Here is a 13,325-nt window from a genome sequence, read left to right as displayed (position 1 = left end):
TTCTTCTTCTTCTTCTTCTTCTTCTTCTTCTTCTTCTTCTTCTTCTTCTTCTTCTTCTTCTTCTTCTTCTTCTTCTTCTTCTTCTTCTTCTTCTTCTTCTTCTTCTTCTTCTTCTTCTTCTTCTTCTTCTTCTTCTTCTTCTTTTATTTTTTTTTTGTGTGTGGGTTTTTTACTTCTTTTTTTTTTTTGTCTTTCTTCCTTCTTTCTTTATTAATTTTTTTTTCTCCGTATTGTAATACAATTATCCTATTTATTATTTTGTGAAATAACTATTATATGTTTACAATGGTGCTTATGTAACTGGAATCCAATCCATAAGGTATCAATTGATTGGTCAGTTTTCAAGACTGGTGAGTTATCCTGCATTTAAAATGCAAAAAGGTTTGGCAAAAAAAATGTTGTTACTGTCATTTATTTTATAAAAGACTTTTTTTATTTAAAGATATTTCAATTTTTAAAGATGTAACACTGATATTGTGTTCTAAATGAATTTGAGTTGGACATCTTAATAAAGAATATGAACATATCAGGTCTTTCAATAAAAGGATAGCCTACTTGTCCTTTTATACCTACCATTGTCATGGTCTGTTTAATGTTGTCTTTTAACTTTGTAACTTAGTGTTCCATGCTTATATTGGAGGATTTGATGAAGTGAATGAGGTTTCAGCTGTCTTTTATTTAACTGACATGACAGGGCTAGACTTTTCTTTGACATAAAATGATACAGTAAAATTGCCACTAAGAGACTGTAAGTGTGATGCGTTAATATATTATGATATATTCACATTCACTATTTTTAGCGTGCTTTTAGTGCTCTCTTGACGAAAACTGGTTTGGAGTTGATTGATTATAACAAAGAGAAATGATGACTCATAAGGGTCAAATTTGGAAGTCACAAAACAAGCGTGACTTTTAAAGGAACATCAGTAAATTTGAAAACAGTGTTGCCTAGAAGCAGTCAAAATTTCTGTATTTGCCTTACTAGATAAGGAAAGAAAGGAATTTGCATGCTTCAGGTCTTTAGTCAATATTTCATACAAACACAAACTTAAAGGTTATGTATGTTTTTTTTTCTTTTTCTTTCTTTTTTTTTTTTCTTCTTATTTTCTTCTCCTATTTTTTCTTTTCTCTTTTTCTTTTTCTTTTCTCTTTCTATTTTTTTAATTTCTTTTTTTCCTTGATATCATCAATTTATTATTAATCTATAATTTTTTTTTTTTTTTAATTGACTCAGCAACCACGGAAAACAGCCCTCCTTCTTTAGCAGAACCCAAAAATGGGGGAAGCAATGGAAATGTCCCCACCACCGACTTACAGAACAATCATACTTCAGTTATGACCTCTTCAGTAGATGGGGAAGGGGTCAAGGAAGAAACAGAGAAACCGTCTTCAAATTTCAACAACAAAACGTCCAAAGTAACAACAGCTGCTGAAAACAATAGTCACAACCCTTTGGTCAATGGTGACATTTCTAACAAAGATAATAACAATACGAATTTGACATTGTCAAACAACGATATCAATGTCAACTCTTCAAATTCAGACAATAACAATACTTCTACTACTAACGACAGAATTGTTCCGCCACCAAACAACAAAACCTCCAACAATTCTGACCCAATATGCAATGGTCACGACAACCCAAAAGCTCCACAACTTTCCAACATTTCCTCCAGCGTCGACGGTAACCTCATGGATAAGGGGGCTAAAGGGGAGGAACAAATTCCTGAAGAAAAACAATTGAATTCCCCTGAAGTGGCCCCATCATCACCTTTACGCGATAGTATGGTGATAGGGGCAGGGGAGAGCCTGGTTGAACAGGCAGTGATAGGTGAAGAAGAGGATGAACATAGTGCGGGTAATGTGGTCAGCAAACTTGTTAATAGTGTTTCTGTGGACTCTTGTGAGGCTGACACGGAAGACATGCAAATAGAAGGAGCCGCTGATCAGATGGGTAAGTTATGAAGTAAAATCCCTAATATTTTTATCGTAATTATTTGTATATTATTAATTTTGTTTTTGTTTTTTTTTTCTCCTCTTTTCATATCCTTGAAAAAAGTACTATTATTTATATTCTCTCATAGTACAGTAAAATGAGCATCAGTCAAATTAATAGCTTGGCCAATCTTGGACATTTTATTCAGGCAGGCTTGTCAAAGCAAGTTATGTTTAGTACGGGATGTATTGCTACGTCGTCATCATTATCATCACCGTCATCATCATCATTTATATAAGGGTAGGTCGGAAGCTCAGAAAGTTCAAAGTAATGTCCAACAGGTTTAAGTATGGAAATGAAGTTGTACTCATGCAAATTTAATTATATATAAAAGGTATGTTTCAGGATTAAGTTTCCCTGTTGCGCTGTACTCACATAATAATAATATGAATAACCTTGTATTTGGTATCAAATGAAACCTTATTTAATTCTATTCAACAAAAGAACTGTTAAGTTCCGCACACTTCTGCATTTCTGAAAACGGTCAAAGATGGTTAACCAGTGGCTTTTGTCCAAGACCATGATTGTATTTCTCATCGCCTCTTAGATCTGGTCCTCATCTTCAAATGATTGACCTTACAGCATTTCTTTCACCTCAGGGAAGAGACGAAAGATCAGGCGAATAGGGCGGGTGTTCCAACAGTTCCCTCAAATAGCCTTTGAGAAGCTCATTCACAACTCTTTGACTTGTTAGACCTGTAAATTCTCAAGTCAATTAACTGAAATCAGTCAATTTGTCAAATTCAAATATTTAAAAAAGGAAAGATAGAAAGAAAGAAATAAAAAAAGAAAGAATTCACAAATCGTAGTCGAATGACCGTAAAATAATTAGGAGTGTTCCACAGCGCTATGCATAGCTCATGGGGACCGTTTATATTAACGATGTATATATTGCCAAGACAAAGCGACGCTTTTTATAAAAGGCGTGTCTGAACACTTCCCTGGGTATTTTCACACATCCTTCGATAAATTATTTTTTCACTTTCCAATCCGTCGTGATCCCAACTGTAGCCAATTTTAACTGAGCCACCGAGCGATAAATTTCACTGTTTCATCTAAGCCAAAATTGACCACATTTACCCTTCGAGTCTCAAAACTATGATAAAGTAAATTGCGAATGCCGCAAGTCCGTTATGTAGACATCTTCAAATCGAAAGGTAGGATAGATTGCTACAAGCACATTTCGATTGCCTCACGTTGTAAACAAACTGGTTGACCGTTTCTTCACTGATTGAGTACCTGATCATAAGGAACAATGGTAAGTAGCCTAATTAATTCCCGTGCAAATCAGGACGTTTTCTGGCATTGTTTTGCTCAAGCCCAAGCGAGCTTGCTGTTTTGTGGCGATTTACCTTCATTTCGATTCTTTGAATTTTTCCGCTACGCCTGCCGAAGTTTCTTCTTGATAATTCACTTCTACTTAATAATTCAGTGTATTGGCCTGAAGTCATATTTATTTAAGTTTTTTTTTTCTCTGTCATTTACTGATTGAAAATCAAGTTTGCTCATTGCTACATTATTCTAATGTTCTCTCAATGGCTGAGCTGTTCGTGGATCGCAATTCAGACTTGTCGAGCATCGATAAAGATGTGAGTCCCGTGAGGAATAAATTCAATTGGTCATGGCTAGAAGTTAAAGATGATAATGGTGATTATTTTTCTATGTCAAAAAAATTCCAGAGGCAGGAATATGACTTTGATGAAGTCATCTTTACCTATATGAATGACATCCTTATTTAGCATTCCTTCTACATCAAATTATGGCAGTCATACTTCCAGTAAGAAATAACACCCACTATTTTGATATATTGTATTTATCACTCTCCTCTCCAATGATGCCCTTATTTTTTTAAAAAATAATTGAATCTTCAATTTGTCGAAGAGTTTCAGTCAATTTTTATAGAGCTCATTTACAGGTCTAACTTGTGAACATGTGCATTGCCATGATGCAGAATGACACTTCGTTCAAGCAAAGTAGGTCTTTTTTGTGTATCGCTGCTCTCATTTTGTCTTTTAGAACAAATCGGTAATAGTTTCCGTTAACAGTTTGACCAGGAGGGACAGGCCAGTTCAGTTCTCACAATAGTATTGCCACAAGTGACAACAGGATGTCTCCTAGTGTGTTCCTCATCCCGCATGTCAGATCTACCATCTTCAACTTCCCTGACCCACCTTCTAACAGCTTGAATTGAAGGAGCTTTGTGCTCCAATACTTTACAAAGGTCTCCATGAATTTTGACAGTAGACTTGCCGAGAAGAGTTGAAAATTTGATGACAACCCGAATATTGTAGCGCGAGAAGGTTGCATCAATGTTTTGCTCTGCAATTTTTCTTTGATTACATTTGGACAAGGAGCAAAAGTACACCAAACTTACCACGTCACAGCTCTATGACACGATAACCAATATGCTTTGAAATTTGGTATCAAGATTTCTTAGATATAACGTCATTAGTCTCAAATTTTGGTCGTTCTAGGTTGCCTATTATTATTAGCGAAGTTATAGAGGAGGGAAACTTAATTCTGAAACACACCTCGTAATCTTTACTTAATCACTTCTTTCTTTTAATCATAACTGCAAATGGCATCGAGAGAGAGAGAGATTATTTTAAAATCTTCTTTTTTTTTTCTCCCTCTCCTTAAGATTAAAAGGGTTAATATGAGACAGTGATTTGTGTGCTCATCAAACTTGGCTTGACATTTTTCAAATAATGAATAAATAATTTTTTTTAAAAATAATGGTATGGTTCAATTATTCTCCCACCACACCATCATTTTGTTATTAGTAAATGATGTTTCAAATATTAACAATAGATAGTTCAACCCTTTATCATTGGGATTTTGTGCTTGTGTCTGGATGAGACTATCAGGTGATCTCAAACTTAACTACACTGATAGTGTGCTCTTGGAATCTACATTTGTTCCCAATTTGAGACATTCCCTTTTGTCTTACTTTTTCTTGTATTGTTTCAATTGTAAAGCTATAATTTTTTGACTATCCCATTTTCTTCCTTTTTACTGGCATTGAAATGGCCTTAATATGTTGCAAGCACGGTTAAAAACAAACTAGGCTGGCTGGAGTCTTTGGCTAAGGTGGAATCGGAAATGATATCATTTCCCTTATGATTATCTCTCTCTTGTCATGTAGTTGTAGTTTTTTGTTTTGAATTTGATTTTTTTGTGAGCATTTGAGAGTATTCCTTTTAGTTTTAGTGTTTCTGTGCTGGTGCTGGGTGGGACTTTAAGGTGATCGCAAACCATGCACTTTGATTGTTTGCTCTTGGATTCTACTTCTGTCTCATATCTGAACCAGTCCCCTTTGTCATACCTTTTCTTTGGTGGTTATAATTGTAAACTAGAATTTTTAATTATTGTATCTTCTTCCTTTTCACTGGTGCTAAAATGACTTACTATAAGTAAGTGGTGCAAAGGCCGTAAAACTCTTAAAATCAAGCAAATCACCTACTGGCCTTTGCCTTGCTTACAATTACAATATAGCAGATTTAAGATGAATGTTATTGATGAAATGAAATGATGTCGCCAATGAGGCAGCAAAGGTATCCTTTGGCACAAAAAAGGAGTAACACTTATTCTCTCCAATTGGTTACAGCTTTGGATGTGTGTGTGTGTATGTGTTTGTAAACAGTGACAAGATTCTCACACTGGGTGGGGATCCTGACCTCCCATAGCGGGCAGGGAGGTACATACTGTGTCTTCTATACCCCTGTATCTGTTTTCCAACATGCTTTCTGTCTTTGTCTTGGAATGAGATTACTTGGTTTTTTCCTGGCCCTGGTGGGAGGGAAACGGTCAAATGCATAGTTATTGTTTTGGGAGATGATATTTTTTTCCTTGTAAATCATCTCTCTGTTATGCATTATTATATTTGTTATTTTTAATGAATAATGTAAGCTTTTGAGTGTATTCCTCTTTGTTGGATTTTGTGCATGTGTCCGGATGAGACTTATAGGTGATCTCAAACTAAGTACATTGGTGGTATGCTCTTTGATTCTACATCTGATCCCTATTTGTTCCCAGTTCCCCTTTGTCTTACTTTCTCTTGGCTGCTTTAATTGTAATTCTAGAACTTTTTCCTATCCCATTTTCTTCCTTTTTACTGGCGCTGATATGACCTTAATGTGTTGCAAGCGCCGTAAAATCCTTTAAAAAAAAAAAAAAAAAAAAAGATTCTCACAGCACAACCCTGCTTATTCTCTGGGTGCTAGAGAACAATAAATCGATAAATTAAATTTCACGACTTTTATCCTGTAAAAATGCAAATAAGTAACTTTTTGAAGTGTAATATAGCAATGTTGTCAAATTAGTGTTAGATTTAGGCAGAAATTGTCCATCAGTCAAGGGTAACAAGCATGCAACTTCTCTGCCTATATCAAGCTACAGAAACAGGGACAAAATCTGGCCCCTTGGTATTTATATCTTATGTTTATTTCCCATCAGCCTCCACCCCCTCCACTGTCCCTAAACCAGACCCCGTCCATGAAATCTGTGATGAATTCCTGGTGAAGATTGCTGATCTGGGAAATGCCTGCTGGACGGTAAGCACAGAGATTTATTATTTGAGAGGTTTTGGAAATTATTTTTCTGTATTAAATAACATTCACTATTTTCATTCGTTTCCCCTATACTTGCTGTATAAAGGCTGTTCTAATTATATGACCAGTTATTCTGAAAGCATAGCAGTGGCAAATATTTTAGTGTGGCAGTTAGACAAGTGCATGGGTTATTGTAAACTGTAACAGATTAGGTTAATGAGGTCTGTCAAAAAGTTTTGAGTTTGATATATATTGGTCAATAGAGATGCGAATACCAGACATTCTGTGGACTGATGATAAGGGCTTTTTTTCTCCTTTTTTTTTTTTTTTTTTTTGTGCAATTTGTATTTGTTGCCAACCAATCATATGAATTAAATTTTTCTCTGATCGCTTAGGCAAAAACTAAAGCTAGACAAAGTGCCCAAGGTCAACTGTCTCTGCAAAGTTTTCATGCATTCAGAATGTAGAAGGAAAGATAATTATTTCACTATACGTTTTCATTTTATTCATATTCCATTGACAGTACCACCAGTTTACAGAAGACATTCAGACTCGTCAGTACAGGAGTCTGGAAGTGTTGATCGGGGCTGGTTACGACACCCCTGCTGATATATGGAGCACAGCCTGTATGGTAGGAACTTTATAACTTTACTAAATTTTTTTCATACAGTAGAGCACATTTATGTGCTTGAAATAAAGAACACATGTACCCCTTTTCTTTTTTTTAATAACATTACAATGCATTTAGCAACCAAGCTATAACAAAAACGTTTAAGATTTCAGATACAGTAGAACTCGGAAATAGCGAGTTCGACAGGTCCACTCCTGATTACTCGCTATTTCCGAGTTCTCGCTATTCCCGAGTTGCCAGGAAAGGTCACTCGGCCGTACAAAAAGATGGAAAGACAATGTGTGTATGTGTTTGTGCGTGTGTGCCGCGCTCGCGTGCAAATGACTGTGTGTGTGGATAAAGTGGGGTGGGGGCGGGGTTGAACACGGCCTTCGTTAACTACGTAATGATGGCCATGGGTTGAAGTTGATCCACCCCTTCCATTTCCATCAAGATTTCGTGTATATGTGTGTGTGTGTGTGTGTGCGAGTGTTTGTATGCACTAGGCATGTTTGATGAGGTAAGCAAGCGCATCACTCATTCACTGACCCACTGAAAATGTGGTTCCACGCTCCCCTCTCTCGTTGATCGTGTCGTTCGCGAATGCTACTCGCTGACCGATGCTGCTAAGTGAGGCATGTTGACATCTTGGCTGCCAGTGCTTACCTCGCGCGTCGCGTGGCACCACATTGGGTGAATAATTGACCCCCACCCCCAATACACACACACACACACACCCAAATGTGTTTCGCCTACTATGTACTACTACAGACTAGGCTACTATTATGTAATATTACTCGTAACGAAAAATAAAAAAAAAAGGAAAGAAGCTAGGCTAAAAATATTTAAATTGCCCTTGTCTGTTGTTTTGCTTTACTTCGTTCGAAGTCCTAGGCTGGGGCAGGAAATGCTCGTTATTTCCGAGTTGACCTCTTTTTCATACTCGCTACTTTCATGCTAATTTTATTGACTCAAATAAGAGAAAAAAACGGGGATTTAGATTTTACTCGCTATTTCCGAGTTCTCGCTATTTCCGAGTACATTACTTTCATGTTCTACTGTATCATGCCACTCCCATCACGTTTTTCTCCCTTTTTTGTGAATTATTAAAATAATAAGACGGGCATAAGGCATGAAAAAATGTGCAAAAAAGCGAAGTGGGGATGACAGAAAAATATGTTTGAGAGGTTTATTGAAATGAGGAACTCCTAATATTAAAAAACATTTTTTTTCTGCCCGACCTTGTTCGTTTTATCTGTGCTTTACTTTATTCTAAAATTCTAAAGTTTTATGATTTATACTTAAGTGATTTTTTTTTTTTTAAAGACGCCCTCTTGGCTAAGAGCTTATTTTTTATGTGAAACATAATAATTAGAAAATACATTTACCTGTCTAAGAACATAACTCTGTAAAAATGGCCCCACCATATTCTTGCAACACCATACAGTCAACCAAATAAAGACAAGTGACAGAACTTTTTTTTTCAATAGCCTCAGATTATCACAATGAAAAATAATTAAATCCCTTAAATTGGTAAACCTGATGCATTGATGTGAGAAAGTGGTTTTGCCTTGATGGTGATAGAGAAACAACAGTCTTCTGAGGAAGCTGGCAGGATCAACTTGGGGTGCTAACCAAGTGCTGCTGAGGACGTCCACCTTGGCACTATGCGATTCCGCCGCAGATTATTGCGCTCCAGTGTGGGGTAAAAGCAGGAATGTTGAGAAGGTAGATTGTAAGTTTGCAAGTCGCTGCATATAGTGTCAGGAACGCAGACAACAATGCCTAGAGAATAGGGCCAGATAATGGCAGCAATCCAATCCAGACCCCTGATGTCCGGGAGACGATTACGAAGAGCTGGCTTGATAAAATCAAAAAGAGAGGGAATGGGGATCCCTTCTCTAGTGCATAATTGACAGTGCACCCTCTTCGAGCCGAAATAAGTCCCTGCAATCATTGTATGCAGATTCCCAGTCTACGGACAGAGATGCATATACGAGATGGAAGTCAGTTTGGACGAATTCAATCCCTCGAGGGGGCAGGGACATACACTCCTCAAAACTAGGTGAGAAGTTGCCAGGCTTCTCCACCAGTAAGAGGAGATGCTGGGTGGTAGCGAATCGGCTTCGGTCTAGAACCTGCCTAACGGCAAAATCGCTTCATCAGTGGGGATTTTCCACCTGTCCAACATGTACCTGATGTTGGACAGAATTGGAAACCGCAGAGCATCTATATGAATGGTCTGTTGTGATGAAGTTTCCGGGCGGGTTTGTGACAGTGCACGAGTGCAGTAAAGAATTTGCGGATTGGGCCGATCGTCATAACGTGGTAGTGTGAGCACCATTAGAAGCTGCTGCCTTTGTGGAAAGCCTCTCTAGTTAATAGCTTTTCTTTTTAGTTTGTCTTGCCTAATTAGCTAACATTTTGATATTTGAGGAGAGTCCACTGGACTGTTTATGCCATTTTTAAACGATGGAAAGTGTTGGTATGCGGCGATGATTTCTCTTTGGTGATAAAACAATAGATTAATGTCAGTTGTGTGCTCTGAATTATTATTAGTATTATTTTTAAGTAGCGGAAGGGGGGGGGGGGGGGGGATTTAAAAGACCATCTAAAATGGTATTGTGTTAGGATGACTTCGATACCAAAAAGTGATTTTAAAGTAAATTTGACCAGAAATGTGAGTTTTTAGTTTTTGTCACTTTAATTAAGAAACGTCATTGGACAATTGAATATAGTCTTAAATAGCAAGTAAAATCAGTTTGTCATCTCTCCAAATCAGATCTCCACACTCCAGATTCCTCCTGTACTTTTATTCAATTGATTTGACATTTTCAGAGCTCGTCTCCGACATGATTATAATGCAAATTTTGTAGGTGACAAATATTTATGTTTCAGTAAGGGTCACCATGTAACAATTTTTGAGTTGAAATTTTGAAATTTACTTTTTATCTTTTCAGAGACTTAATTTTTATAATCTGGCTCCTAGAGCCTTTATCTATTTACAATGTAAAGTCAGTTGATCAATAAACAAAAATTGCCTTTGATTTAACTCTCTCGAGTTCATATGCATGTAAAATTGAACAAATTTGTTCGATTTTCCATGATGGTGAACTCGAGAGAGTTAAGATATTGACTGTTTTTCCAAGATGGTGAGACAAGAGCTGTATCCATGGATATAATTTTCTTAAAATCAACTTATACGTTTTTCTTTTCTAAACATACATATTATATCTGCATTCCTCACTAAGAAAATTGATCAAACAGAAGAGAAACTATTTTATTGTCTCCCCCTCCTCTACTAAATGATTAATGTTGATGGAATTATTCCTTCAGATAAAATTAAAATATCGATAAGTCAAGGGTATTTAAGGCTTTAACTGTAACCCAAATCATTAAATTCTGTTTGTGTTACAGGCCTTTGAGCTGGCAACAGGCGAGTATCTATTTGAACCACACAGTGGCGAAGACTATACACGAGACGAAGACCATCTTGCCCACATCATAGAACTTATTGGACCCATTCCTAGACACATAGCTCTGTGTGGAAAATATTCAAGAGAATTTTTTAATCGTAGAGGTGAGTCAAAAGTACAGAAGCAGAGTATTAAAGGGTTCCAAAATTGAAGTTTTTGATCCTTGTACTTGCCTCTTTAAGCTTCTCAAGAGCTGTATTAACATCTAAGAGATCAGCACTGGGGCTTAAAATGGCACAAAGCTGGGATTACATATGTAGTTTGTTTTTCTATTATTGTTTTGTTATACCTTGGAATCTGTCAATCAGTTTATATTTGCAAGAGGAAAAGCTATGTAATGAGAATGTTAAAAAGTAATGTGAAAAAAAAAAAATGAAATCATGGAATGTTTTGTAATAACCTTTTTTAATTTTACTGCATAAATGTCATAGCGCATACCTTATTCAATTATTCAACTAGCAAAAACCCTCTGTCAAAAAATTAAAATTAAATAGAATAGCTTAAAATTTTAAATTACCTTAAATTCATCATATTGTGATTTCATTGAAGTCTAATTTCTTATTCAGAATCTCTTTTTAAAGAATTAATTTGGTTCAAGCATCTGTTTAAATGGTGTAGGCATTCATCGTGGAATGAGAAAGACTTGCCTGACATTTTGGTAGTAAACATTTGAAAAGATAAATTGTGAAAGATGCTGGATTAAACTTCAATTGAACATGTATTAACTGTTGGTCAAAGTATTAGCTGTTTGTGGGAGGGAGATAAGATAATCAGCTAGTACAAAGACCTTCAGTGTTTTGATAAAATGTTGTAAGAACTATCATCCACCTTTTTTTTATTATAATGGAAAGACACTTTATCTTCTGGTGTAGGAGAGTTGCGACACATTAGCAAGTTGAAGCCGTGGTGCCTGGTAGATGTTCTCATGGAGAAATACGAATGGTCAGAGAAAGATGCTCGGGATTTTTCTGACTTCCTAACTCCAATGCTATCCTTCGACCCAAGAGAGAGAGCGACTGCAGCGGATTGCCTCAAGCACCCCTGGTTACAACTAGGATCATGATCCTTGTGGACTAAAAACCTCCACCATGTTACTATAATTTTTTTTTGCTTAAAGTTGGAGGTTTTTTTTTTTTTTAATTTACTGTGTTTGTTAGGAATCGTTTGAAAGATTGATATGATGATGAAAACTGTAGTGAAATGAAAGAAAGAATAATAAATGAGATGAATAATTATGATCCTATATATATTTATTGAGCATTGCTAATTGCATGGTCTAAAAAAAATATTGCAAGTATTAAATATAAAATTTAATTTTTGTACTTTGTACATATATCATAGCTTTTCTTAGATAATAATGATATAATACTGCAATTTTAATTATCTTACAAGCTTGATCATTATCAATCGTAGTCATACAAGCTTGATATATAATTATTACCTTTCAAACATAGTTGATAACATCTCTGATAAAATGATATCATCTCTTAGCGAATGTAACATCAGACACATCTATGGCTTCAAACTTTGGTTTAATGTTTAGCAGTGTGAGGAAAGTATCGTAGTATTTTTGTGATGAGGAGGAGTGGTAGTTTTTATAATAAGATGGAGAGCTTATTTTTATGATATTGATAGATCGAAAATCATCATAAACATTTTAATACGTTGAATACCAGAAATATACGTCACAACTCAATATTTTATTGCCATCCTTTTTCTTCTCTTTTTATATACAAATATTAAATGGGTATCATGATCTTTTATCTTGTCTGTCTCATCTCATCTCTCTTTTTTTTAAATTTCTCTTTAGGCTTTTCTTATTATTAAAAGGTAATTCTTAACCAACTATTCTTTTTTTTTTTAATCATATTATATATTGCCATTGTTCAAGTTTGGAGGTGCTTGTACAATGTTTCAGATGATCAGTTAAGTCGCAAGTTGTTCTTGTTTAACAGTATTGGTTTGAATAAAGTACTTAATATGTTGCCTACAGAATAGCAATAGAGAATTTGATTTGAAAACACAATCTATGCACTTAAAATTATAAACATTGCTGTATGCAGAACAACTTATGATTTATTCCACCTTCAATGAATGTCTACATTGATGGATCGGAGAGCAAAAAGGCAAAACAAAATGTTAACAAAATTCATTTTTTGCTGGATCTGTACTGTTTATTATCCGTTACAGTTTTCATTCTCTTATTAGAAACACCTGCAGACATAAATTGGACAATAATCTAATGATTAAATATATGTTATTAGCCATGATTTTAGACTTGATTAAATATATGTTATTAGTAAGGTTTTAGACTTGAATTACAGCAATAAAAATTTTTAAAAACAGTGTTAGCTCGAACTTGTGTTGTTATATTTGACATGTGTCCATATCACCATGGCCAACACAATTTACATTTTCATCAAGAATGTTAATCCTTTCTATGTCCATAAGGACAAAAGGCAGGGGGAATTGGGGGGGGGGGGGGGGGGGGGGGGGGTTAAAGAAAATTGCTGGTTTTTTTTTCTTCAATAAATCAAAAATATTGATTCTTCCATGCAGTGACCAGTGTTAGTCACTTCCATCATGGCTTGTTCTATAGCTGTAGGATTATTGATCGATGTTTTTGTTAAGGTTATTATAACTTAAAGAATTCCCAGCTCTACTTTTTTCATATGATGATTAAAATTACTAGA

The 13,325-nt window shown here is 35.6% G+C and overlaps 1 protein-coding gene across 5 annotated transcripts in view; it reads left to right on the top strand.

Moving 5' to 3' along the window:
- Positions 1 to 13,091, top strand: part of LOC144974847 (SRSF protein kinase 3-like) — a 61,111-nt gene extending 48,020 nt beyond the window's left edge. For all 5 annotated transcript variants that reach the window (XM_078918203.1, XM_078918202.1, XM_078918201.1 and 2 more), the window contains 5 exons: positions 1,235 to 1,954; positions 6,452 to 6,549; positions 7,070 to 7,177; positions 10,574 to 10,736; positions 11,505 to 13,091. In XM_078918203.1, the coding sequence (XP_078774329.1) occupies positions 1,235 to 1,954; positions 6,452 to 6,549; positions 7,070 to 7,177; positions 10,574 to 10,736; positions 11,505 to 11,695 (1,280 nt within the window). In that variant the 3' untranslated portion in view covers positions 11,696 to 13,091. The remainder of the gene's footprint in view (positions 1 to 1,234; positions 1,955 to 6,451; positions 6,550 to 7,069; positions 7,178 to 10,573; positions 10,737 to 11,504) is intronic.
- Positions 13,092 to 13,325: the final 234 nt, after the last annotated feature.

This window comes from Berghia stephanieae, chromosome 6, assembly GCF_034508935.2.
Source record: "Berghia stephanieae isolate SIO BIC M18660-M18661 chromosome 6, UCSD_Bste_1.3, whole genome shotgun sequence".
Taxonomy (NCBI): Eukaryota; Metazoa; Mollusca; class Gastropoda; order Nudibranchia; family Aeolidiidae; genus Berghia; species Berghia stephanieae.
Note: the sequence above shows the minus strand (reverse complement) of the source record. Positions and strands in the feature narration are given on the sequence as shown.